The sequence below is a fragment of the Lampetra planeri genome, chromosome 23 (assembly GCF_965212315.1).
Source record: "Lampetra planeri chromosome 23, kcLamPlan1.2.h2, whole genome shotgun sequence".
NCBI lineage: Eukaryota > Metazoa > Chordata > Hyperoartia > Petromyzontiformes > Petromyzontidae > Lampetra > Lampetra planeri.
In genome coordinates, this window is record NC_136129.1 from 1,866,052 (window position 1) to 1,891,648 (window position 25,597).

General features: G+C 54.5%; 1 protein-coding gene across 1 annotated transcript in view; it reads left to right on the plus strand.

The window, feature by feature from the left end:
- The first annotated feature begins 2,062 nt into the window (after nt 1–2,062).
- The window catches only part of ENPP2 (ectonucleotide pyrophosphatase/phosphodiesterase 2), a 66,662-nt gene continuing 43,127 nt past the window's right edge, over nt 2,063–25,597 (plus strand). Inside the window, 5 exon segments of the mRNA XM_078604740.1 lie at nt 2,063–3,455; nt 10,078–10,144; nt 11,229–11,360; nt 12,704–12,829; nt 13,846–13,906. Coding sequence (XP_078460866.1) covers nt 3,429–3,455; nt 10,078–10,144; nt 11,229–11,360; nt 12,704–12,829; nt 13,846–13,906 — 413 coding nt within the window. The 5' untranslated portion in view covers nt 2,063–3,428.

Here is a 25,597-nt window from a genome sequence, read left to right on the forward strand (position 1 = left end):
CTGCTGCTGAGACTGGAGCGTGCCACTAAGAGGTAGAGCCTTACAATCAGCCCCACTAAAACTAAGCATCTGCCTGGGTATTTTGTACCATCGGACACTCCACCCCCACAACTCCCAATCGGTGATGGGGCAGTAGTGGAGAGAGTGGAGAGTTTTCCATATCTGGGCAGTGTGCTTATGACCGTCTCCAGTTTAACAGCAGAGGTCTCACTCCGAATCAGTCGAGCGGCAATATCTTTTCATCGGTTGCGTAACGCTGTGTGAAAGCTGCCTAGTCTGTCGCTCCGCACGAAGCTTCAGGTCTTCTCGGCCACAGTCATTCCCTCCCTTCTCTACGCTTGCGAAACGTGGACCCCCCTAATGGAGCATCTTCGCCGGTTGGAAACATTTAGGCTGGCTTGCCTACGATCCATCCTGGGTTTAACCAGGCTGGATTGTGTGAGGAGCTCACAAATCCTTGAAAGATCTGGGCAAAGTCCCATCGGTGAGCTCCTCCGGCAGGCAAGGCTGCGTTGGCTGGGTCATGTAGCCCTTATGCCCAGCCACCACATGCCTAAACAGCTTTTGTTTGGCCGGATTGAGGGGGCTAGACGGGCGCGGTACGGGCTTGAGAAGAGATGGAGTGATGTGGTACAGGAGGACGTGGAGCTGAGTGGACTTGCCGATGACTGGTACCAGCGGTGTCAAGATCGGCCTCTGTGGAGGAGGCTCGTGAAGGACGCTACTGGGCAGTTGGAGGCAGTCGCCCTCCAACAACAACGGAGGGCGGAGGAGCGACGCTCACAACAACGAGCGGAGCGCCGGGTGGCTAAAGCACAGCAAGTTGGTACAGTAGGGGACACAGGTGGTGCATCAGCCAGTCATCTCGGTCATCTCGGTCAGTCGACCCGTGGCACCTGGGTCTGCCCCGTGACCTCCTGCCAGCGGGCGTTCGACACTTCACGTGGCCTCAAGGTGCACATGGCCTGGCACAAGCGTCGTGGTGACGTCACCGCCACTTAGTGGCGAATGGCGGTTGTTGTTGTTGTTGTGTGTGTGTCTGTGTGTGTGTCTGTGCCAAAAGGTAGGCGGGCGGCCGCGGTATTGAACCACCCCTCGTGTCCCTACATTGGCGCCACTCGCCACTCACAGCACTTGCCCCGACAGTCCATTGAAGGCGACACGGGCGGCGGGGAGGGGTGGTGGGCAGGGATCTTTGCCTCTTTTGTCTCCGTGCGTGCGCTGAACGCGACCCACTCGGACTGGGAGCAGCGTTGTTTGGGAATTATCGCCCGGGAGAAGTTTGCGGAAGGCAAATCGACGATGCTCAGCGGGTGTTGCGGTGCCGGAGAGCGGAGGGAGGGCAGTCGGCACAGCTCCACCGAGCGGCGCCAACGACTCGGGGTGGCTCCGTGTAGTGGTGGTGGTGCACTGCTTACTGCTGGCCACAGAGACCCCCCCACCACCCCCCGGAGGAGAGAAGGGGGCGGCGTAGGGGGTGCCGGGTGAGAGAGAAGAGGTGAGGTCCTCTCGCTGAAATGAGAGCCACGTGTTGGGACCCCCCCACGCGCTCAGAGGCGCTCCGCGCACCCCGTAACCCATCCCGGTGGCGGTGCCCCTCCCAACCCTCGCCCCCCCCCCCTCGACAGAAGAAACTGGGAGGAACATTTAGGAACCGCAGCAGAGAAGGAGAAAGGTGGAGGGGGGTGTTGGTGGAATTATTTTATTATTATTCACGAATGTTTTTTTTTACTTTCCTCTCTCTGATGGTGACAGTAAAAGCCGGGGGCTCGCGGCTCCGCACGAACACTTTCGTCTCTGTGTCTCTCTCTCGCTGTCTGTCTCGCTGTCTCTCTCTGTCTCGCTGTCTCTCTCGCCACTGTGTCTCTGTCTCGCTGTCTCTCTCGCCACTGGCTCTCTCTCTGTCTTGCTTGTGTGTCTCTTTCTTTCTCTTGCTCTCTGTCTCTGACCTCTCTCTGTCTCTCTCTGTCTCTCGCTGCCTGCGTGTGCCGTGGGTGCGAGCAGCTGTGTGGGTGGGAGAAGGAGGGAGGGTGGTGCGGGGGGTGCATCAGGAGCGAGTGCGGGGCTGCTGTGAGAAGAGCGCTGTGTGTGGCGTGACAGGAGCGGTGAGTGAGTGAGGAGTGGGTGGCTGGGTTTGTGAGAGAGAGAGTGGGTAGCCGTGTGTGGGTGACCGAGTGAGCGTGTGGGTGACCGAGTGAGCGTGTGGGTGACTAAGTGAGTGTGTGGGTAGGTAGTGGCGTGGGTGACCGAGTGGGCGTGTGGGTGGCTGAGTGAGTGAGTGTGTGGGTAGTGGCGTGGGTGGATGGCTGAGTGAGTGGGTAGTCGTGTGGGTGGCTGAGTGAGTGAGTGTGTGGGTAGTCGTGTGTGTGGGTGGCTGAGTGAGTGTGTGTGGGTAGTCGTGTGGGTGAGTGGCTGAGTGAGTGTGTGTGTGGGCGGGTGGCTGAGTGAGTGTGTGTGTGGGTAGTCGTGTGGGTGGGTGGCTGAGTGTGTGGGTAGTCGTGTGTGTGGGTGGCTGAGTGAGTGTGTGTGTGGGTAGTCGTGTGGGCGGGTGGCTGAGTGAGTGTGTGTGTGGGTAGTCGTGTGGGTGGGTGGCTGAGTGTGTGGGTAGTCGTGTGAGTGAGTGGCTGAGTGAGTGTGTGTGAGGGCGGGTGGCTGAGTGAGTGTGTGTGTTGGTGAGTGGCTGAGTGAGTGTGTGTGGGTGAGTGGCTGAGTGTGTGTGTGGGTGAGCGGCTGAGTGAGTGAGTGTGTGGGTGGCTGAGTGAGTGTGTGTGGGTAGTCGTGTGGGTGAGTGGCTGAGTGAGTGTGTGTGTGGGTGGCTGAGTGAGTGTGTGTGTGGGTAGTCGTGTGGGTGAGTGGCTGAGTGAGTGTGTGTGTGGGTAGTCGTGTGGGTGAGTGGCTGAGTGAGTGTGTGTGTGGGTAGTCGTGTGGGTGAGTGGCTGAGTGAGTGTGTGTGTGGGTAGTCGTGTGGGTGAGTGGCTGAGTGAGTGTGTGTGTGGGTAGTCGTGTGGGTGAGTGGCTGAGTGAGTGTGTGTGTGGGTAGTCGTGTGGGTGAGTGGCTGAGTGAGTGTGTGTGTGGGTAGTCGTGTGGGTGAGTGGCTGAGTGAGTGTGTGTGTGGGTAGTCGTGTGGGTGAGTGGCTGAGTGAGTGTGTGTGTGGGTAGTCGTGTGGGTGAGTGGCTGAGTGAGTGTGTGTGTGGGTAGTCGTGTGGGCGGGTGGCTGAGTCCGGTACGAGCCACGGCGCCACGCGTCTACCTCTGTCCGTCTCCACGGTCGCTGACATTTTTCGTGGCGACGTGAAATATTGAACCGGCCACTGTGACTCACTCGCTCGCTGCTGGGTCATCACCCCACCCCCCGGCACCCACCCGCCCTCTCAGCGAAGAGGCGACTTCGAACGAGCGCACGAGGAGAGAGAGAGAGCTGCCGTCATGGGGATGTTGAGCGTGATCCTACAGGTAAATGCAACGTACAATCCACTCGCTCGCTGCCGGCACCACCACCACCACCAACCACGACTACTACCGCGATCCTCGCTCGCCTCGATCCATGTCATCGTGGTCGCGCTCCACAGCGCTGAGCGGGGAAGCGGGCGTGGGGTTGGCACGAGCTGACACGACCGGCCACAGCCACGCGGAGGCGAGAGGGGAAATATGATTGAGTTTCCCTCCCCGGGTCGCCGGGTAGACTTGCGTGTGGGTGGCATGCGACGATAATGAGCTCGTTAAAGCGTCGTAAAAGCGGGGGGTTTGGACTGCACTGGACGTGGGTCTCGCTGCGTTCGGCAAAGGGTAACGAGACCAGGACCGCATCATCCGGACGGACCTTACCTAATCCGCGAATTCAATTTACAAAAGTTAATTGTGCCACGTGTGCGTGTGTACTTAAGTCTGATGTGTGTGTGCGGGGAGCGGTGGTGTAGTGGTTAGCGCTACGCTGCGCTATGAAGCCCGCAACCCGAGTTCGATTCCTGCTCACGGCCAACACCGGTGACGATTATTTGAACCGGTCCTGGGTCGCCCCTAACTCGACTCAGCCTCAAATGAGTACCTGGTGCGGTGTCGTAAACATCTCCACTGGGGAGACAAAGGCGGTCGGGCGTGGTGCTGGCCACCCATCCCATCGTGTACCGTTCCTGCCTTCATAGATGATCGCTAACAGCACTTGCCCCAACAATCTGTTGATTCTATACGGGGGATCTTTGTTGTCGTTGTGTGTGTGCGTGTTTAAATGTTCTAATCCGCGGGAGGATTAGTGAGCGAAAGACGTTCATTATTAATGCCTTTTGTGTGCCGACTGATCTGAAACACAGACGATTCTTTGGGGGTGCTTGCACTGCCGTGCCTAAAGGGCTTGATTGAATCCGTGTGTGTGTGTAGCTTTATAAAACGCATGTATAGTCATATACTCATGTCACTCCACTGCCGAGTGACGGCCTTCCACCCCGCGAGTCGTCTCCGCGTCATGGCTGATCGTTTGGCCATACTTCGCCACGCCGGTCAGTGCGGGGTGGTGAACGTTTCGTGGTGGACGGGGTGGAGGGAAAGGCCGCAGTTTGCGGGTCAGAAATCACTCGCCACTGATGTCTCTCTCGAGCCGCCGCGGACAAGAATTGAACTCCCCTCGCCCCCCGGGTGCATTGTGGCGCAACGCGCTAACCACTGCGCCACCGCTCCCGTCGTGTTCCGTGCGTTGACAGACGTGGATAACGCCGTGGTGTCCGTAGTAACCGGTTAACGGGTTCTGTCGTAACCGGTTAACGGGGACCGCAGCCACCCCGGGCTACACGACTCACAAGAGCTCGTGGCGCCACGGTGGCTAGCAGATGTTAACTACCTCTCCCGGTATGCAGGAGGTCGTGGGTTCGATATCCCGACCCTGACGCCTGCTGCTGTGTATTTAGAGTTCGCGTGGATTTTTCACCGGGACCTCCGGATTTTCCCTTCACACTTAGAAACACGCGTTTAGAGTATTTGACTGCTGCTATAACTTTCCACGCGATGGTGACGACGATAAGCCCACTTCGTTGGGCTACCATCTGTGATGGCCAGGGTCGCTTCTGCAAAAAGTGCCACATCGCTCAGTGGGGCCTTACCTGGTACAATAACAAACAAATAGTTACGTTCGCAGTTGCTGACTTTGATGTTCGAGCCAAATCGGCACACACACAGGACGCAACTGAGTGGTGTTCACCAACCGACAATCCCAATTGTTGAAACGTCACCTGCACATCACTCAATTGGGATGCCACAGCAGCAGCGGCAGCAGCAGCGGTAGCAGCAACATCGCTCTGTACTGCTGCCAGAGGCTGGCAGGACCCTCCTGAAGAACATCACCAAGTCACGAGACTCAGTGAGGCTTTCCTGGGTCAACAAGCGGATTGATAAGCATGGCTCCATCACGAACTCTCAAACCTCAACTAAAACTCGTTTTTATTTTATCAGCTAAGGCCCCGCTGAACTACTATAGAAGCGACACTGGTTATCACAAATGATAGCTCAACGAAGTGGGCTTATCATCATCATCATGACGTGGACATTTATAACAGTAGCAAAATACTCTAAAACGCGTCATGCCGATACTACATGTGGAGGGGGAAAACCGGAGAACCCAGAGAAAAATCCACGCAACCACGGGGAGAGAGAGAGAGAGACACGCAAACTCCAAATATACAGCAGCAGGTGTCAGCGTCCGGTTATCGGACCCACGAACTCCTGCATACCCTGCGAGGTAGTTAACATCTCCTAGCCACCGTGATGATGATGATAGAGAGAATGACACGCAATCTCAAAATATACAGCAGCAGCCGTCAGGGTTGGGATATCGATCCCACGACCTCCTGCATACCCGGCGAGGTAGTTAACATCTCCTAGCCACCGTGATGATGATAATGATGACAGAGAGAGTGACACGCATTCTCAAAATATACAGCAGCAGCCGTCAGGGTCGGGATATCAATCCCACGACCTCCTGCATACCAGGCGAGGTAGTTAACATCTCCTAGCCACCGTGATGATGATAATGATGGCAGAGAGAAAGTGACACGCAATGTCAAAATATACAGCAGCAGCCGTCAGGATCGGGATATCGATCCCACGACCTCCTGCATACCAGGCGAGGTAGTTAACATTCCCCTAGCCACCGCGGCGCCCGTGTGACACCATGGTCCTGTCATGCCGTCAAACGCAATGTTTGAGATATTGGGGCCACATTCTGAGTGCTAGAGAGTTGATCGACTTACACAGAGAACCATGAACTTACACAGAGAGCCATGAACTTACACAGAGAACCATGGACTTACACAGAGAACCATGGACTTACACAGAGAACCATGGACTTACACAGAGAACCATGGACTTACACAGAGAGCCATGGACTTAAACAGAGAACCATGGACTTACACAGAGAACCATGGACTTACACAGAGAACCATTGACTTACACAGAGAACCATGGACTTACACAGAGAAACATGGACTTACACAGAGAACCATGGACTTACACAGAGAACCATGAACTTACACAGAGAACCATGGACTTAGACAGAGAACCATGGACCTACACAGAGAAACATGGACTTACACAGAGAACCATGGACTTACACAGAGAACCATGAACTTACACAGAGAGCCATGAACTTACACAGATAACCATGGACTTACACAGAGAACCATGAACTTACACAAAGAACCATGGACTTACACAGAGAACCATGAACTTACATAGAGAACCATGGACTTACACAGAGAACCATGGACTTACACAGAGAACCATGGACTTACACAGAGAACCATGCACTTACATAGAGAACCATGGACTTACACAGAGAACCATGAACTTACACAGAGAACCATGGACTTACACAGAGAACCATGCACTTACATAGAGAACCATGGACTTACACAGAGAACCATGGACTTACACAGAGAACCATGGACTTACACAGAGAACCATGCACTTACATAGAGAACCATGGACTTACACAGAGAACCATGGACTTACACAGAGAACCATGAACTTACACAGAGAACCATGGACTTACGGAGTATCCACACTCACACGCGAGTCTCAGACTCAAATGATCGCCAGTGTAAAGCTGATGCCAGTTGTGTGCGGTGTGCGATGTGCTGTGTGGTTTGCTGTGTGTATGTGATGTGTGCTGTATGCGGTGTGTACTGTGTGGTGTGTACTATGTGATGTGTGTGTGCTGTGTTTGATGTGTGTATGTAATATGTGTGTGTGGTGTGAAGTGTGCTGTGTACTATGTGATGTGTGTGTGATGTGTGGTTTGTACTGTGTGATGTGTGTGCTGTGTGTGCGGTGTGATACGTGCTGTGTGTGCTGTGTGTTTGGTGTGATGTGTGTGCTGTGTGTTTGGTGTGCTGTGTGGTTTGTACTGTGTGATGTGTGTGCTGTATGTGTTGTGTGTGCTGTGTTTGGTGTGATGCGTGCTGTGTGTGATGTGTGTTTGGTGTGTTTGGTGTGATGCGTGCTGTGTGTGATGTGTGTGATGTGTGTTTGGTGTGCTGTGTGTGCTGTGTGTGATGTGTGTTTGGTGTGATGTGTGTGCTGTGTGATGTGTGTGCTGTGTGTGATGTGTGTTTGGTGTGATGCGTGCTGTGTGTGATGTGTGTGCTGTGTGTTAGGTGTGATGCGTGCTGTGTGTGATGTGTGTGCTGTGTGTTGTGTGTTTGGTGTGATGTGTTTGGTGTGATGTGTGTGCTGTGTGTGATGTGTGTTTGGTGTGATGTGTGTTTGGTGTGATGTGTGTGATGTGTGTGCTGTGTTTGGTGTGATGCGTGCTGTGTGTGCTGTGTGTGTTGTGTGTGCTGTGTTTGGTGTGATGCGTGCTGTGTGTGCTGTGTGTGCTGTGTATGATGTGTGTGCTGTGTGTGATGTGTGTGCTGTGTGTTTGGTGTGCTGTGTGTGATGTGTGTGCTGTGTGTGATGTGTGTGTTGTGTGTGCTGTGTGTTTGGCGTGATGCGTGCTGTGTGTGCTGTGTGTGATGTGTGTGCTATGTGTGCTGTGTTTGGTGTGTTGTGTGTTTGGTGTACTGTGTGCTGTGTGTGCTGTGTGATGTGTGTGCTGTGTGTGTTGTGTGTGCTGTGTGTGTTGTGTGTTTGGTGTGCTGTGTGTGTTGTGTGTTTGGTGTGATGCGTGCTGTGTGTGATGTGCGCTGTTGGTAGCGGTCGTGGTTATCGCGCTTCGCCACGACACCGACCACCCGAATTCGATTCCCGCCCATGGCCAACACCAGTGACGATGATCTGAATTGGTCCTGGGCCTCCCCTAGGGCGACTCAACCTCAAATGAGTACCCATGCGGTGTGTAAAAACAATGCCACTGGGGAGACAAAGGCGGCCGGGCGTGGTTGTGGCAACCCACCCCCTGGTGTGCCGTGCTAGCCTTCAAAGGTGCTCGCTAAAAGGCACTTGCCTCTACAGTCTGTTAAGGCTATACGGGGGGATCTTTGTCTTTGTATATGTGAATATGCTGTGTTGTGTGGTTTGCTGTGTCATGTGATGTGTGTATGTGATGTATGCTGTGTGTATGTGTTGTGTATGTGATGTGTTGTGTGTATGTGATGTGTATGTCTGGACAAAGTTCCATCGGTGAGCTCCTCCGGCAGGCAAGGCTGCGTTGGCTGGGTCATGTAGCCCTTATGCCCAGCCACCGCATGCCTAAACAGCTTTTGTTTGGCCGGATCGAGGGGGCTAGACGGGCGCGGTACGGGCTAGAGTAGAGATGGAGTGATGTGGTACAGGAGGACGTGGAGCTGAGTGGACTTGCCGATGACTGGTACCAGCGGTGTCAAGATCGGCCTCAGTGGAGGAGGCTCGTGAAGGACGCTACTGGGCAGTTGGAGGCAGTCGCCCTCCAACAACAACGGAGGGCGGAAGAGCGACGCTCACAACAACGAGCGGAGTGCCGGGTGGCTAAAGCACAGCAAGTTGGCACAGTAGGGGGTACAGGTTGGTGCATCAGCCAGTCATCTGGGTCATCTCAGTCAGTCGACCCGTGGCACCTGCTGGGTCTGCCCCGTGACCTCCTGCCAGCGGGCGTTCGACACTTCACGTGACCTCAACGTGCACCTAGCCTGGCACAAGCGTCGTGGTGACGTCAACGACACTTAGTGGTGAATGGCGGTTGTTGTGTATATGTGCTGTGTGTATGTTATGTGTGCTGTGTGTATGTGATGTGTGCTGTGTGTATGTGATGTGTGCTGTGTGTATGTGATGTGTGCTGTGTGTATGTGATGTGTGCTGTGTGTATGTGATGTGTGCTGTGTGTATGTGATGTGTGCTGTGTGTATGTGATGTGTGCTGTGTGTATGTGCTGTGTGTATGTGATGTGTGCTGTGTGTATGTGATGTGTGCTGTGTGTATGTGCTGTGTGTATGTGATGTGTGCTGTGTGTATGTGATGTGTGCTGTGTGTATGTGCTGTGTGTATGTGATGTGTGCTGTGTGTATGTGATGTGTGCTGTGTGTATGTACTGTGTGTATGTGATGTGTGCTGTGTGTATGTGATGTGTGCTGTGTGTATGTGCTGTGTGTATGTGATGTGTGCTGTGTGTATGTTATGTGTGCTGTGTGTATGTGATGTGTGCTGTGTGTATGTAATGTGTGCTGTATGTGATGTGTGCTGTGTGTATGTGATGTGTGTATGTGATGTGTGCTGTGTGTATGTGATGTGTGCTGTGTGTATGTGATGTGTGTATGTGATGTGTGCTGTGTGTATGTGATGTGTGCTGTGTGTATGTGCTGTGTGTATGTTATGTGTGCTGTGTGTATGTGATGTGTGCTGTGTGTATGTGATGTGTGTATGTGATGTGTGCTGTGTGTATGTGCTGTGTGTATGTTATGTGTGCTGTGTGTATGTGATGTGTGCTGTGTGTATGTTATGTGTGCTGTGTGTATGTGATGTGTGCTGTGTGTATGTGATGTGTGTACAGTACTTGCTCGTGTACTGCATTTGTACTGTACGCACCGTGAGAACCGTTGCGTACTTTACACACACGTACTGTACGCGCACCCGCACTGTACTCACTGTACGTGCACTGTACTCACACTGTACGCAGGTGGCTGCGCTCTGGACCGGCGTCGCGAGCGGAATGAGCCTCCCCAGCATCCTCAACCGCTCCCAGGGTAACCATGGCAACCGCAATAACCACCCTTACCCCTCCCATAGTAACCACGGTAACCACCCTTACCCCTCCCATAGTAACCACGGTAACCACCCTTACCCCTCCCATAGTAACCGCGATAACCACCCTTACCCCTCCCATAGTAACCACGGTTACCATCCTTACCCCTCCCATAGTTACCGCGATAACCACCCTTTCCTCTTCCACAGTAACCATGGTAACCATCCTTACCCTGGCCATAATAACCACGGTAACCACCCTTACCCCTCCCATAGTAACCGCAGTTACCACCCTTGTACCTCCCACGTTAACCATCCTCAACACGAGCATGGCATTTGCATTTAACAGTGATGGCAGTCGACAGATCTTTGTGAATCTACTGCATGCGAGGGGCCCCCCCAGCGGAAGCTGCCACTGCGCGGCACCCGACCCGAGTTACGATTCTCGCTCACGGCCACCAACACCGATGTGTCGTAGTAAACATCGCCACTGGGGAGACAAAGGTGGCCGGGCGTGGTGCGGGCCACCCACCCGCTCGTGTGCCGTGCCGGCCTTCGTAGGTGCTCGCTAACCGCACTTGCCCCAACAGTCTCTTAGAGGCTACACGGGGGATCTTTGTCTTTCATCCCACCCGAGTCGTCGGTGGAATTCTTCGATTCGGGCAAATTCTGGGACCGTGGACGCCAGTGGCTCACGGTCGCCGACCCCTGCAAACGACATTCGCCGGGATCTTTAGACGCCCGGTGACGATTCTTTGAACCGGTCCTGGGCCTCCGCTAGGTCGACTGAGCCTCAAACGAGTAGCTGGTGCGGTGGGTAGCAAACATCGCCACTGGGAAAACAAAGGCGGCCGCAGTATTAACCAAGGGGGGCGGCCACCAGGGGTGGGAACGCGAACCCCCTGCGTTGAGTGGGCGCAGGGCTGCACTTGACGACTAAAAACCTGCAAGCGGGGGGAGTAGAGCGGTGGCGGTGGTGGTGGCGGTGGTGGCAGTGGCGGTGGCGGCGGTGGTGGCAGTGGTGGTGGCGGTGGTGGTGGCCACCGCGTACTGACGGCGCCGCGTGTGGGCCGCGTGTGGGCCCAGGGTCGACCTCGTCGTGCAGGGAGCGCTGCTTCGAGGTGACCCCCAGCGCCGAGGACGCGTGCAGCTGCGATGCGCTCTGCATCGCCTACAACACGTGCTGCGCCGACTTCAACGAGTTGTGCATCCAGCCAGGTGCTCTGCCGCACCGCACGCACACACCGTGCCGCACACACCACACACACACACACCACACACACACTGTGCCGCACACACACCGTGCCGCACACACCACACACACACACCACACACACACACCACACACACACACCGCAGACACACCATGCCGCACACACACCACACACACACCACACACACACACCACACACACCACACACACACACACCACACACACACTGTGCCGCACACACCACACACACACACACACTGTGCCGCACACACACCGTGCCGCACACACCACACACACACACCACACACACACACCACACACACACACCGCAGACACACCATGCCGCACACACACCACACACACACCACACACACACACCACACACACCACACACACACACACCACACACACACTGTGCCGCACACACACCGTGCCGCACACACACCACACACACGCCACACACACACCGCACTCACATCGTACACACATCACACACACACACACCGTGCCACACACACACACACCACACACCACACTCACATCGTACACACCACACACACACCGTGCTGCACTCATACACCGTGCCGCACACACACCACACATACCGTGCCGTACACACACCACACCACACACACTGTGCCGCACTCACACCACACCACACACACACACATACACCATGCCGCACACACACCGCACCGTGCCACACACACACACACCATGCTGCACACACACCGCGTACACACCGCGCCCTACACACACCGCACACACCGTGCTGCACTCACACCACACACCGCACACACCGTGCTGCACTCACACCACACACACACACCGCACCGTGCCACACACACACACACCATGCTGCACACACACCGCATACACACCGCGCCCCACACATACCGCACGCACCTCACACGCCTTCTCTCATCCCATCTCATGACGACGACGAGACGACCTGCTGCTACTGCTGCATTGGGTTCCCAGCCGTACCGATTTTGCCCTAAATCCGCTTGTGCATCACGGTCACTCGCACCTCTGATGAGCGCGGTTGGCTACGTACGGCGCATCCAGCACACCTTTGGCTACTACTCGTCACGTGCCACTTACTGCAGCATATCTGCAACCAGGAGAACATTCTGAGAAACTCTACCCTGCTGTGAATCACTTCCAATCGACGAGCGTGTGAGCCTCCCCTTGCTGTGTGCTCGGTAGGGCTCCATCACTCGCTCTCTCCCTCACTCATTCCTTCACTCACTCTCCCACTCCTCTGCTCCCTCACTCGTTCCTTCACTCGCCCCCCTGCTCACTCGCTCCCTCGCTCATTCCCCTTCTCCCCCGCTCGCTCGTGCAGGCTACGCGTGGAACTGCATCAAGTCGCGCTGTGGGGAGAAGCGCACCAACCAGACGTACTGCAACTGTGCGGACGATTGCCTCGAGCACAGAGACTGCTGCACCAACTACAACGTCGTCTGCAAAGGTGCGTCCCTTCGACCCCCCCCCCCACACCGCGCACCACGCCTGATGATGACGACGAACGACGGACGAGCGAGCTCTCGGCACATCCGCTCGGCGGTTCCCCGCGACGCCGTCACGCTCGGCGACATCACTCGGCGACATCGCTCGGCGGTTCCCATGACACCGTTACGCTCGGCACCGCCGGTGGTGGTGGTGACACTCGCAGCAAGGGTGGTGCCTGAGTTCGACTCCCGATTCTGTGCGGAGGTCGTTGTGTTCCCTCTCCTCCCCCCGCCGGTCTGCATGGGTTTGCTCCGGCTTCTTCGGGTTTCCTCCCACGAACAAAACCACGCGCAGTCGGACTGCTGTTGGACGAGTGACATCCCAATGCAGAACGATCACCTCCACGCGACTCAGTTGGGGGGATCACAAAGATCCCTGCCCGTGTAGCCTGTGACAGACTGTTGAGGCAAGCGCTGTTAGCGGCGAGTAGCAGCACCTGTGACGGTACACGAGGGGGGTGGGTGGGTGGCCAGCATCCATGCCCGGCCGCCTTTGTCTCCCTAAGCGGCGATGTTTACACACGCCCGGCCACGGGTCATGCTGAAACATGACCTTCAAATTACTCGCCCGGCAATGTTTACACTGCACCAGGCACTCAGACTATCGTCACTGGTGGTGGCCGTGAGCGGGAATTGAGCTCGGGTCACCGGGCTCTGTAGCACAGCGCAGCACGCTAACGATAGAGGGGTGGACTACAGGGGTGGAGTAGAAGGGGTGGAGTAGCGGGGTGGAGTAGAGGGGGTGGAGTAGAGGGGGTGGAGTAGAGGGGTGGAGTAGAGGGGGTGGACTAGAGGGGGTGGAGTGGAGGGGTGAAGTAGAGGGGGTGGAGTAGAGGGGTGGAGTAGAGGGGGTGCACTAGAGGGGTAGACTAGAGGGGGTTGACTATAGGGGGTGGACTAGAGGGGTGGACTAGAAGGGATGGCGAGAGAGAGGAGCGTCGTCGTCACCGGCTGGAGCTGCTGTCGTTTGGAACAGGAGAGAAGCACTGGGTGGACGACCAGTGTGACGACACCGCAGAGCCCGAGTGTCCACCAGGGTGAGTGTCCACCAGGGTGAGTGTCTGCCTGGGTGAGTGTCCACCAGGGTGCACGCCGTGAATACAGCAGGGGGCATCGTGGGTCCTCACAGAGGCAGCCCCAACGCGTCCGCCTCTCCAGACGCTGCACAGGAGCAGTGAGCGAGCTTATCTCTAGACAGTCATAGGTCTCTGTGTGAGTCTGTGGGTCTCTGTGTGAGTCTACGGGTCTCTGTGTGAGTCTATGGGTCTCTGTGTGAGTATGTGGGTCTCTGTGTGAGTCTGTAGGTCTCTGTGTGAGTCTGTGGGTCTCTTTGTGAGTCTACGGGTCTCTGTGTGAGTCTGTGGGTCTCTGTGTGAGTCTGTGGGTCTCTGTGTGAGTCTGTGGGTCTCTGTGTGAGTCTGTGGGTCTCTGTGTGAGTCTGTGGGTCTCTGTGTTAGTCTGTGGGTCTCTGTGTGAGTCTGTGTGTCTCTGTGTGAGTCTGTGGGTCTCTGTGTGAGTCTGTGGGTCTCTGTGTGAGTCTGTGGGTCTCTGTGTGAGTCTGTGGGTCTCTGTGTGAGTCTGTGGGTTTCTGTGTGAGTCTGTGGGTCTCTGTGTGAGTCTTTGGGTCTCTGTGTGAGTCTGTGGGTCTCTGTGTGAGTCTGTGGGTCTCTGTGTGAGTCTGTGGGTCTCTGTGTTAGTCTGTGAGTCTCTGTGTGAGTCTGTGGGTCTCTGTGTTAGTCTGTGGGTCTCTGTGTGAGTCTGTGGGTCTCTGTGTTAGTCTGTGGGTCTCTGTGTGAGTCTGTGGGTCTTTGTGCGAGTCTGTGGGTCTCTGTGTTAGTCTGTGGGTCTCTGTGTGAGTCTACGGGTCTCTGTGTGAGTCTGTGGGTCTCTGTGTGAGTCTGTGGGTCTCTGTGTGAGTCTGTGGGTCTCTGTGTGAGTCTATGGGTCTCTGTGTGAGTCTGTGGGCCTCTGTGTGAGTCTATGGGTCTATGTGTGAGTCTGTGGCTCTCTGTGTGAGTCTGTGGGTCTCTGTGTGAGTCTGTGGGTCTCTGTGTTAGTCTGTGGGTCTCTGTGTGAGTCTGTGGGTCTATGTGTTAGTCTGTGGGTCTCTGTGTAAGTCTGTGGGTCTCTGTGTTAGTCTGTTGGTCTCTGTGTGAGTCTGTGGGTCTCTGTGTTAGTCTGTGGGTCTCTGTGTTAGTCTGTGGGTCTCTGTGTGAGTCTGTGGGTCTCTGTGTGAGTCTGTGGGTCTCTGTGTTAGTCTGTGGGTCTCTGTGTTAGTCTGTGGGTCTCTGTGTGAGTCTGTGGGTCTCTGTGTGAGTCTGTGGGTCTCTGTGTGAGTCTGTGGGTCTCTGTGTGAGTCTGTGGGTCTCTGTGTGAGTCTGTGGGTCTCTGTGTGAGTCTGTGGGTCTCTGTGTTAGTCTGTGGGTCTCTGTGTGAGTCTGTGGGTCTCTGTGTGAGTCTGTGGGTCTCTGTGTGAGTCTGTGGGTCTCTGTGTTAGTCTGTGGGTCTCTGTGTGAGTCTGTGGGTCTCTGTGTTAGTCTGTGGGTCTCTGTGTGAGTCTGTGGGTCTCTGTGTTAGTCTGTGGGTCTCTGTGTGAGTCTGTGGGTCTTTGTGCGAGTCTGTGGGTCTCTGTGTTAGTCTGTGGGTCTCTGTGTGAGTCTACGGGTCTCTGTGTGAGTCTGTGGGTCTCTGTGTGAGTCTGTGGCTCTCTGTGTCAGTCTGTGGGTCTCTGTGTGAGTCTGTGGGTCTATGTGTTAGTCTGTGGGTCTCTGTGTAAGTCTGTGGGTCTCTGTGTTAGTCTGTGGGTCTCTGTGTGAGTATGTGGGTATCTGTGTTAGTCTGTGGGTCTCTGTGTTAGTCTGTGGGTCTCTGTGTGAGTCTGTGGGTCTCTGTGTGAGTCTGTGGGTCTCTGTGTGAGTCTGTGGGTCTCTGTGTTAGTCTGTGGGTCTCTGTGTTAGTCTGTGGGTCTCTGTGTGAGTCTGTGGGTCTCTGTGTGAGTCTGTGGGTCTCTGTGTTAGTCTGTGGGTCTCTGTGTTAGTCTGTGGGTCTCTGTGTGAGTCTGTGGGTCTCTGTGTGAGTCTGTGGGTCTCTGTGTGAGTCTGTGGGTCTCTGTGTGAGTCTGTGGGTCTCTGTGTGAGTCTGTGGGTCTCTGTGTGAGTCTGTGGGTCTCTGTGTTAGTCTGTGGGTCTCTGTGTGAGTCTGTGGGTCTCTGTGTGAGTCTGTGGGTCTCTGTGTGAGTCTGTGGGTCTCTGTGTTAGTCTGTGGGTCTCTGTGTGAGTCTGTGGGTCTCTGTGTTAGTCTGTGGGTCTCTGTGTGAGTCTGTGGGTCTCTGTGTTAGTCTGTGGGTCTCTGTGTGAGTCTGTGGGTCTTTGTGCGAGTCTGTGGGTCTCTGTGTTAGTCTGTGGGTCTCTGTGTGAGTCTACGGGTCTCTGTGTGAGTCTGTGGGTCTCTGTGTGAGTCTGTGGCTCTCTGTGTCAGTCTGTGGGTCTCTGTGTGAGTCTGTGGGTCTATGTGTTAGTCTGTGGGTCTCTGTGTAAGTCTGTGGGTCTCTGTGTTAGTCTGTGGGTCTCTGTGTGAGTATGTGGGTATCTGTGTTAGTCTGTGGGTCTCTGTGTTAGTCTGTGGGTCTCTGTGTGAGTCTGTGGGTCTCTGTGTGAGTCTGTGGGTCTCTGTGTTAGTCTGTGGGTCTCTGTGTTAGTCTGTGGGTCTCTGTGTGAGTCTGTGGGTCTCTGTGTGAGTCTGTGGGTCTCTGTGTGAGTCTGTGGGTCTCTGTGTGAGTCTGTGGGTCTCTGTGTGAGTCTGTGGGTCTCTGTGTGAGTCTGTGGGTCTCTGTGTGAGTCTGTGGGTCTCTGTGTGAGTCTGTGGGTCTCTGTGTGAGTCTGTGGGTCTTTTTGTGAGTCTATGGGTCTCTGTGTGAGTCTGTGGGTCTCTGTGTGAGTCTGTGGGTCTCTGTGTGAGTCTGTGGGTCTTTGTGTTAGTCTGTGGGTCTCTGTGTGAGTCTACGGGTCTCTGTGTGAGTCTACGGGTCTCTGTGTGAGTATGTGGGTCTCTGTGTGAGTCTGTAGGTCTCTGTGTGAGTCTGTGGGTCTCTTTGTGAGTCTACGGGTCTCTGTGTGAGTCTGTGGGTCTCTGTGTGAGTCTGTGGGTCTCTGTGTGAGTCTGTGGGTCTCTGTGTGAGTCTGTGGGTCTCTGTGTGAGTCTGTGGGTCTCTGTGTGAGTCTGTGGGTCTTTGTGTGAGTCTGTGGGTCTCTGTGTGAGTCTGTGGGTCTCTGTGTGAGTCTGTGGGTCTCTGTGTGAGTCTGTGGGTCTCTGTGTGAGTCTGTGGGTCTCTGTGTGAGTCTGTGGGTCTCTGTGTGAGTCTGTGGGTCTCTGTGTGAGTCTGTGGGTCTCTGTGTGAGTCTGTGGGTCTCTGTGTGAGTCTGTGGGTCTCTGTGTGAGTCTGTGGGTCTCTGTGTGAGTCTGTGGGTCTCTGTGTTAGTCTGTGGGTCTCTGTGTGAGTCTGTGGGTCTCTGTGTGAGTCTGTGGGTCTCTGTGTGAGTCTGTGGGTCTCTGTGTTAGTCTGTGGGTCTCTGTGTGAGTCTGTGGGTCTCTGTGTTAGTCTGTGGGTCTCTGTGTGAGTCTGTGGGTCTCTGTGTTAGTCTGTGGGTCTCTGTGTGAGTCTGTGGGTCTTTGTGCGAGTCTGTGGGTCTCTGTGTTAGTCTGTGGGTCTCTGTGTGAGTCTACGGGTCTCTGTGTGAGTCTGTGGGTCTCTGTGTGAGTCTGTGGGTCTCTGTGTGAGTCTGTGGGTTTCTGTGTGAGTCTATGGGTCTCTGTGTGAGTCTGTGGGCCTCTGTGTGAGTCTATGGGTCTATGTGTGAGTCTGTGGCTCTCTGTGTGAGTCTGTGGGTCTCTGTGTGAGTCTGTGGGTCTCTGTGTTAGTCTGTGGGTCTCTGTGTGAGTCTGTGGGTCTATGTGTTAGTCTGTGGGTCTCTGTGTAAGTCTGTGCGTCTCTGTGTTAGTCTGTTGGTCTCTGTGTGAGTCTGTGGGTCTCTGTGTTAGTCTGTGGGTCTCTGTGTTAGTCTGTGGGTCTTTGTGTGAGTCTTTGGGTCTCTGTGTGAGTCTGTGGGTCTCTGTGTTAGTCTGTGGGTCTCTGTGTGAGTCTGTGGGTCTCTGTGTGAGTCTGTGGGTCTCTGTGTAAGTCTGTGGGTCTCTGTGTGAGTCTGTGGGTCTCTGTGTGAGTCTGTGGGTCTCTGTGTGAGTCTGTGGGTCTCTGTGTGAGTCTGTGGGTCTCTGTGTTAGTCTGTGGGTCTCTGTGTGAGTCTGTGGGTCTCTGTGTGAGTCTGTGGGTCTCTGTGTGAGTCTGTGGGTCTCTGTGTTAGTCTGTGGGTCTCTGTGTGAGTCTGTGGGTCTCTGTGTGAGTCTGTGGGTCTCTGTGTGAGTCTGTGGGTCTCTGTGTGAGTCTGTGGGTCTCTGTGTGAGTCTGTGGGTCTCTGTGTGAGTCTGTGGGTCTCTGCGTGAGTCTGTGGGTCTCTGTGTGAGTCTGTGGGTCTCTGTGTGAGTCTGTGGGTCTCTGTGTGAGTCTGTGGGTCTCTGTGTGAGTCTGTGGGTCTCTGTGTGAGTCTGTGGGTCTCTGTGTGAGTCTGTGGGTCTCTGTGTGAGTCTGTGGGTCTCTGTGTGAGTCTGTGGGTCTCTGTGTGAGTCTGTGGGTCTCTGTGTGAGTCTGTGGGTCTCTGTGTGAGTCTGTGGGTCTCTGTGTTAGTCTGTGGGTCTCTGTGTGAGTCTGTGGGTCTCTGTGTGAGTCTGTGGGTCTCTGTGTGAGTCTGTGGGTCTCTGTGTTAGTCTGTGGGTCTCTGTGTGAGTCTGTGGGTCTCTGTGTTAGTCTGTGGGTCTCTGTGTGAGTCTGTGGGTCTCTGTGTTAGTCTGTGGGTCTCTGTGTGAGTCTGTGGGTCTTTGTGCGAGTCTGTGGGTCTCTGTGTTAGTCTGTGGGTCTCTGTGTGAGTCTACGGGTCTCTGTGTGAGTCTGTGGGTCTCTGTGTGAGTCTGTGGGTCTCTGTGTGAGTCTGTGGGTTTCTGTGTGAGTCTATGGGTCTCTGTGTGAGTCTGTGGGCCTCTGTGTGAGTCTATGGGTCTATGTGTGAGTCTGTGGCTCTCTGTGTGAGTCTGTGGGTCTCTGTGTGAGTCTGTGGGTCTCTGTGTTAGTCTGTGGGTCTCTGTGTGAGTCTGTGGGTCTATGTGTTAGTCTGTGGGTCTCTGTGTAAGTCTGTGCGTCTCTGTGTTAGTCTGTTGGTCTCTGTGTGAGTCTGTGGGTCTCTGTGTTAGTCTGTGGGTCTCTGTGTTAGTCTGTGGGTCTTTGTGTGAGTCTTTGGGTCTCTGTGTGAGTCTGTGGGTCTCTGTGTTAGTCTGTGGGTCTCTGTGTGAGTCTGTGGGTCTCTGTGTGAGTCTGTGGGTCTCTGTGTAAGTCTGTGGGTCTCTGTGTGAGTCTGTGGGTCTCTGTGTGAGTCTGTGGGTCTCTGTGTGAGTCTGTGGGTCTCTGTGTGAGTCTGTGGGTCTCTGTGTTAGTCTGTGGGTCTCTGTGTGAGTCTGTGGGTCTCTGTGTGAGTCTGTGGGTCTCTGTGTGAGTCTGTGGGTCTCTGTGTTAGTCTGTGGGTCTCTGTGTGAGTCTGTGGGTCTCTGTGTGAGTCTGTGGGTCTCTGTGTGAGTCTGTGGGTCTCTGTGTGAGTCTGTGGGTCTCTGTGTGAGTCTGTGGGTCTCTGTGTGAGTCTGTGGGTCTCTGCGTGAGTCTGTGGGTCTCTGTGTGAGTCTGTGGGTCTCTGTGTGAGTCTGTGGGTCTCTGTGTGAGTCTGTGGGTATCTGTGTGAGTCTGTGGGTCTCTGTGTTAGTCTGTGGGTCTCTGTGTGAGTCTGTGGGTCTTTGTGCGAGTCTGTGGGTCTCTGTGTTAGTCTGTGGGTCTCTGTGTGAGTCTACGGGTCTCTGTGTGAGTCTGTGGGTCTCTGTGTGAGTCTGTGGGTCTCTGTGTGAATCTGTGGGTCTCTGTGTGAGTCTATGGGTCTCTGTGTGAGTCTGTGGGCCTCTGTGTGAGTCTATGGGTCTATGTGTGAGTCTGTGGCTCTCTGTGTGAGTCTGTGGGTCTCTGTGTGAGTCTGTGGGTCTCTGTGTTAGTCTGTGGGTCTCTGTGTGAGTCTGTGGGTCTATGTGTTAGTCTGTGGGTCTCTGTGTAAGTCTGTGGGTCTCTGTGTTAGTCTGTTGGTCTCTGTGTGAGTCTGTGGGTCTCTGTGTTAGTCTGTGGGTCTCTGTGTTAGTCTGTGGGTCTCTGTGTGAGTCTGTGGGTCTCTGTGTGAGTCTGTGGGTCTCTGTGTTAGTCTGTGGGTCTCTGTGTTAGTCTGTGGGTCTCTGTGTGAGTCTGTGGGTCTCTGTGTGAGTCTGTGGGTCTCTGTGTGAGTCTGTGGGTCTCTGTGTGAGTCTGTGGGTCTCTGTGTGAGTCTGTGGGTCTCTGTGTGAGTCTGTGGGTCTCTGTGTTAGTCTGTGGGTCTCTGTGTGAGTCTGTGGGTCTCTGTGTGAGTCTGTGGGTCTCTGTGTTAGTCTGTGGGTCTCTGTGTGAGTCTGTGGGTCTCTGTGTTAGTCTGTGGGTCTCTGTGTGAGTCTGTGGGTCTCTGTGTGAGTCTGTGGGTCTCTGTGTGAGTCTGTGGGTCTCTGTGTGAGTCTGTGGGTCTCTGTGTGAGTCTGTGGGTCTCTGTGTGAGTCTGTGGGTCTCTGTGTGAGTCTGTGGGTCTCTGTGTGAGTCTGTAGGTCTCTGTGTGAGTCTGTGGGTCTTTTTGTGAGTCTATGGGTCTCTGTGTGAGTCTGTGGGTCTCTGTGTGAGTCTGTGGGTCTCTGTGTGAGTCTGTGGGTCTTTGTGTTAGTCTGTGGGTCTCTGTGTGAGTCTACGGGTCTCTGTGTGAGTCTACGGGTCTCTGTGTGAGTATGTGGGTCTCTGTGTGAGTCTGTAGGTCTCTGTGTGAGTCTGTGGGTCTCTTTGTGAGTCTACGGGTCTCTGTGTGAGTCTGTGGGTCTCTGTGTGAGTCTGTGGGTCTCTGTGTGAGTCTGTGGGTCTCTGTGTGAGTCTGTGGGTCTCTGTGTGAGTCTGTGGGTCTCTGTGTGAGTCTGTGGGTCTTTGTGTGAGTCTGTGGGTCTCTGTGTGAGTCTGTGGGTCTCTGTGTGAGTCTGTGGGTCTCTGTGTGAGTCTGTGGGTCTCTGTGTGAGTCTGTGGGTCTCTGTGTGAGTCTGTGGGTCTCTGTGTGAGTCTGTGGGTCTCTGTGTGAGTCTGTGGGTCTCTGTGTGAGTCTGTGGGTCTCTGTGTGAGTCTGTGGGTCTCTGTGTGAGTCTGTGGGTCTCTGTGTGAGTCTGTGGGTCTCTGTGTTAGTCTGTGGGTCTCTGTGTGAGTCTGTGGGTCTCTGTGTGAGTCTGTGGGTCTCTGTGTGAGTCTGTGGGTCTCTGTGTTAGTCTGTGGGTCTCTGTGTGAGTCTGTGGGTCTCTGTGTTAGTCTGTGGGTCTCTGTGTGAGTCTGTGGGTCTCTGTGTTAGTCTGTGGGTCTCTGTGTGAGTCTGTGGGTCTTTGTGCGAGTCTGTGGGTCTCTGTGTTAGTCTGTGGGTCTCTGTGTGAGTCTACGGGTCTCTGTGTGAGTCTGTGGGTCTCTGTGTGAGTCTGTGGGTCTCTGTGTGAGTCTGTGGGTTTCTGTGTGAGTCTATGGGTCTCTGTGTGAGTCTGTGGGCCTCTGTGTGAGTCTATGGGTCTATGTGTGAGTCTGTGGCTCTCTGTGTGAGTCTGTGGGTCTCTGTGTGAGTCTGTGGGTCTCTGTGTTAGTCTGTGGGTCTCTGTGTGAGTCTGTGTGTCTATGTGTTAGTCTGTGGGTCTCTGTGTAAGTCTGTGCGTCTCTGTGTTAGTCTGTTGGTCTCTGTGTGAGTCTGTGGGTCTCTGTGTTAGTCTGTGGGTCTCTGTGTTAGTCTGTGGGTCTTTGTGTGAGTCTTTGGGTCTCTGTGTGAGTCTGTGGGTCTCTGTGTTAGTCTGTGGGTCTCTGTGTGAGTCTGTGGGTCTCTGTGTGAGTCTGTGGGTCTCTGTGTAAGTCTGTGGGTCTCTGTGTGAGTCTGTGGGTCTCTGTGTGAGTCTGTGGGTCTCTGTGTGAGTCTGTGGGTCTCTGTGTGAGTCTGTGGGTCTCTGTGTTAGTCTGTGGGTCTCTGTGTGAGTCTGTGGGTCTCTGTGTGAGTCTGTGGGTCTCTGTGTGAGTCTGTGGGTCTCTGTGTTAGTCTGTGGGTCTCTGTGTGAGTCTGTGGGTCTCTGTGTGAGTCTGTGGGTCTCTGTGTGAGTCTGTGGGTCTCTGTGTGAGTCTGTGGGTCTCTGTGTGAGTCTGTGGGTCTCTGCGTGAGTCTGTGGGTCTCTGTGTGAGTCTGTGGGTCTCTGTGTGAGTCTGTGGGTCTCTGTGTGAGTCTGTGGGTATCTGTGTGAGTCTGTGGGTCTCTGTGTTAGTCTGTGGGTCTCTGTGTGAGTCTGTGGGTCTTTGTGCGAGTCTGTGGGTCTCTGTGTTAGTCTGTGGGTCTCTGTGTGAGTCTACGGGTCTCTGTGTGAGTCTGTGGGTCTCTGTGTGAGTCTGTGGGTCTCTGTGTGAATCTGTGGGTCTCTGTGTGAGTCTATGGGTCTCTGTGTGAGTCTGTGGGCCTCTGTGTGAGTCTATGGGTCTATGTGTGAGTCTGTGGCTCTCTGTGTGAGTCTGTGGGTCTCTGTGTGAGTCTGTGGGTCTCTGTGTTAGTCTGTGGGTCTCTGTGTGAGTCTGTGGGTCTATGTGTTAGTCTGTGGGTCTCTGTGTAAGTCTGTGGGTCTCTGTGTTAGTCTGTTGGTCTCTGTGTGAGTCTGTGGGTCTCTGTGTTAGTCTGTGGGTCTCTGTGTTAGTCTGTGGGTCTCTGTGTGAGTCTGTGGGTCTCTGTGTGAGTCTGTGGGTCTCTGTGTTAGTCTGTGGGTCTCTGTGTTAGTCTGTGGGTCTCTGTGTGAGTCTGTGGGTCTCTGTGTGAGTCTGTGGGTCTCTGTGTGAGTCTGTGGGTCTCTGTGTGAGTCTGTGGGTCTCTGTGTGAGTCTGTGGGTCTCTGTGTGAGTCTGTGGGTCTCTGTGTTAGTCTGTGGGTCTCTGTGTGAGTCTGTGGGTCTCTGTGTGAGTCTGTGGGTCTCTGTGTTAGTCTGTGGGTCTCTGTGTGAGTCTGTGGGTCTCTGTGTTAGTCTGTGGGTCTCTGTGTGAGTCTGTGGGTCTCTGTGTTAGTCTGTGGGTCTCTGTGTGAGTCTGTGGGTCTTTGTGCGAGTCTGTGGGTCTCTGTGTTAGTCTGTGGGTCTCTGTGTGAGTCTACGGGTCTCTGTGTGAGTCTGTGGGTCTCTGTGTGAGTCTGTGGCTCTCTGTGTCAGTCTGTGGGTCTCTGTGTGAGTCTGTGGGTCTATGTGTTAGTCTGTGGGTCTCTGTGTAAGTCTGTGGGTCTCTGTGTTAGTCTGTGGGTCTCTGTGTGAGTATGTGGGTATCTGTGTTAGTCTGTGGGTCTCTGTGTTAGTCTGTGGGTCTCTGTGTGAGTCTGTGGGTCTCTGTGTGAGTCTGTGGGTCTCTGTGTGAGTCTGTGGGTCTCTGTGTGAGTCTGTGCGTCTCTGTGTGAGTCTGTGGGTCTCTGTGTGAGTCTGTGGGTTTCTGTGTGAGTCTGTGGGTCTCTGTGTGAGTCTGTGGGTCTTTGTGTGAGTCTGTGGGTCTCTGTGTGAGTCTGTGGGTCTCTGTGTGAGTCTGTGGGTCTTTGTGTGAGTCTGTGGGTCTCTGTGTGAGTCTGTGGGTCTCTGTGTGAGTCTGTGGGTCTTTGTGTTAGTCTGTGGGTCTCTGTGTGAGTCTACGGGTCTCTGTGTGAGTCTACGGGTCTCTGTGTGAGTATGTGGGTCTCTGTGTGAGTCTGTAGGTCTCTGTATGAGTCTGTGGGTCTCTTTGTGAGTCTACGGGTCTCTGTGTGAGTCTGTGGGTCTCTGTGTGAGTCTGTGGGTCTCTGTGTGAGTCTGTGGGTCTCTGTGTGAGTCTGTGGGTCTCTGTGTGAGTCTGTAGGTCTCTGTGTGAGTCTGTGGGTCTTTGTGTGAGTCTGTGGGTCTCTGTGTGAGTCTGTGGGTCTCTGTGTGAGTCTGTGGGTCTCTGTGTGAGTCTGTGGGTCTCTGTGTGAGTCTGTGGGTCTCTGTGTGAGTCTGTGGGTCTCTGTGTGAGTCTGTGGGTCTCTGTGTGAGTCTGTGGGTCTCTGTGTGAGTCTGTGGGTCTCTGTGTGAGTCTGTGGGTCTCTGTGTGAGTCTGTGGGTCTCTGTGTGAGTCTGTGGGTCTCTGTGTTAGTCTGTGGGTCTCTGAGTGAGTCTGTGGGTCTCTGTGTGAGTCTGTGGGTCTCTGTGTGAGTCTGTGGGTCTCTGTGTTAGTCTGTGGGTCTCTGTGTGAGTCTGTGGGTCTCTGTGTTAGTCTGTGGGTCTCTGTGTGAGTCTGTGGGTCTCTGTGTTAGTCTGTGGGTCTCTGTGCGAGTCTGTGGGTCTTTGTGCGAGTCTGTGGGTCTCTGTGTTAGTCTGTGGGTCTCTGTGTGAGTCTACGGGTCTCTGTGTGAGTCTGTGGGTCTCTGTGTGAGTCTGTGGGTCTTTGTGTGAGTCTGTGGGTCTCTGTGTGAGTCTATGGGTCTCTGTGTGAGTCTGTGGGCCTCTGTGTGAGTCTATGGGTCTATGTGTGAGTCTGTGGCTCTCTGTGTGAGTCTGTGGGTCTCTGTGTGAGTCTGTGGGTCTCTGTGTTAGTCTGTGGGTCTCTGTGTGAGTCTGTGGGTCTATGTGTTAGTCTGTGGGTCTCTGTGTAAGTCTGTGCGTCTCTGTGTTAGTCTGTTGGTCTCTGTGTGAGTCTGTGGGTCTCTGTGTTAGTCTGTGGGTCTCTGTGTTAGTCTGTGGGTCTTTGTGTGAGTCTTTGGGTCTCTGTGTGAGTCTGTGGGTCTCTGTGTTAGTCTGTGGGTCTCTGTGTGAGTCTGTGGGTCTCTGTGTGAGTCTGTGGGTCTCTGTGTAAGTCTGTGGGTCTCTGTGTGAGTCTGTGGGTCTCTGTGTGAGTCTGTGGGTCTCTGTGTGAGTCTGTGGGTCTCTGTGTGAGTCTGTGGGTCTCTGTGTTAGTCTGTGGGTCTCTGTGTGAGTCTGTGGGTCTCTGTGTGAGTCTGCGGGTCTCTGTGTGAGTCTGTGGGTCTCTGTGTTAGTCTGTGGGTCTCTGTGTGAGTCTGTGGGTCTCTGTGTGAGTCTGTGGGTCTCTGTGTGAGTCTGTGGGTCTCTGTGTGAGTCTGTGGGTCTCTGTGTGAGTCTGTGGGTCTCTGTGTGAGTCTGTGGGTCTCTGTGTGAGTCTGTGGGTCTCTGTGTGAGTCTGTGGGTCTCTGTGTGAGTCTGTGGGTCTTTGTGTGAGTCTGTGGGTCTCTGTGTTAGTCTGTGGGTCTCTGTGTGAATCTGTGGTGCTCTGTGTGAGTCTGTGGGTCTTTGTGTTAGTCTGTGGGTCTCTGTGTGAGTCTGTGGGTCTCTGTGTGAGTCTGTGGGTCTCTGTGTGAGTCTGGGGGTCTCTGTCTGAGTCTGTGGGTCTCTGTGTGAGTCTGTGGGTCTCTGTGTTAGTCTGTGTGTCTGTGTGTGAGTCTACGGGTCTCTGTGTGAGTCTGTGGGTCTCTGTGTGAGTCTGTGGGTCTCTGTGTGAATCTGTGGGTCTCTGTGTGAGTCTGTGGGTCT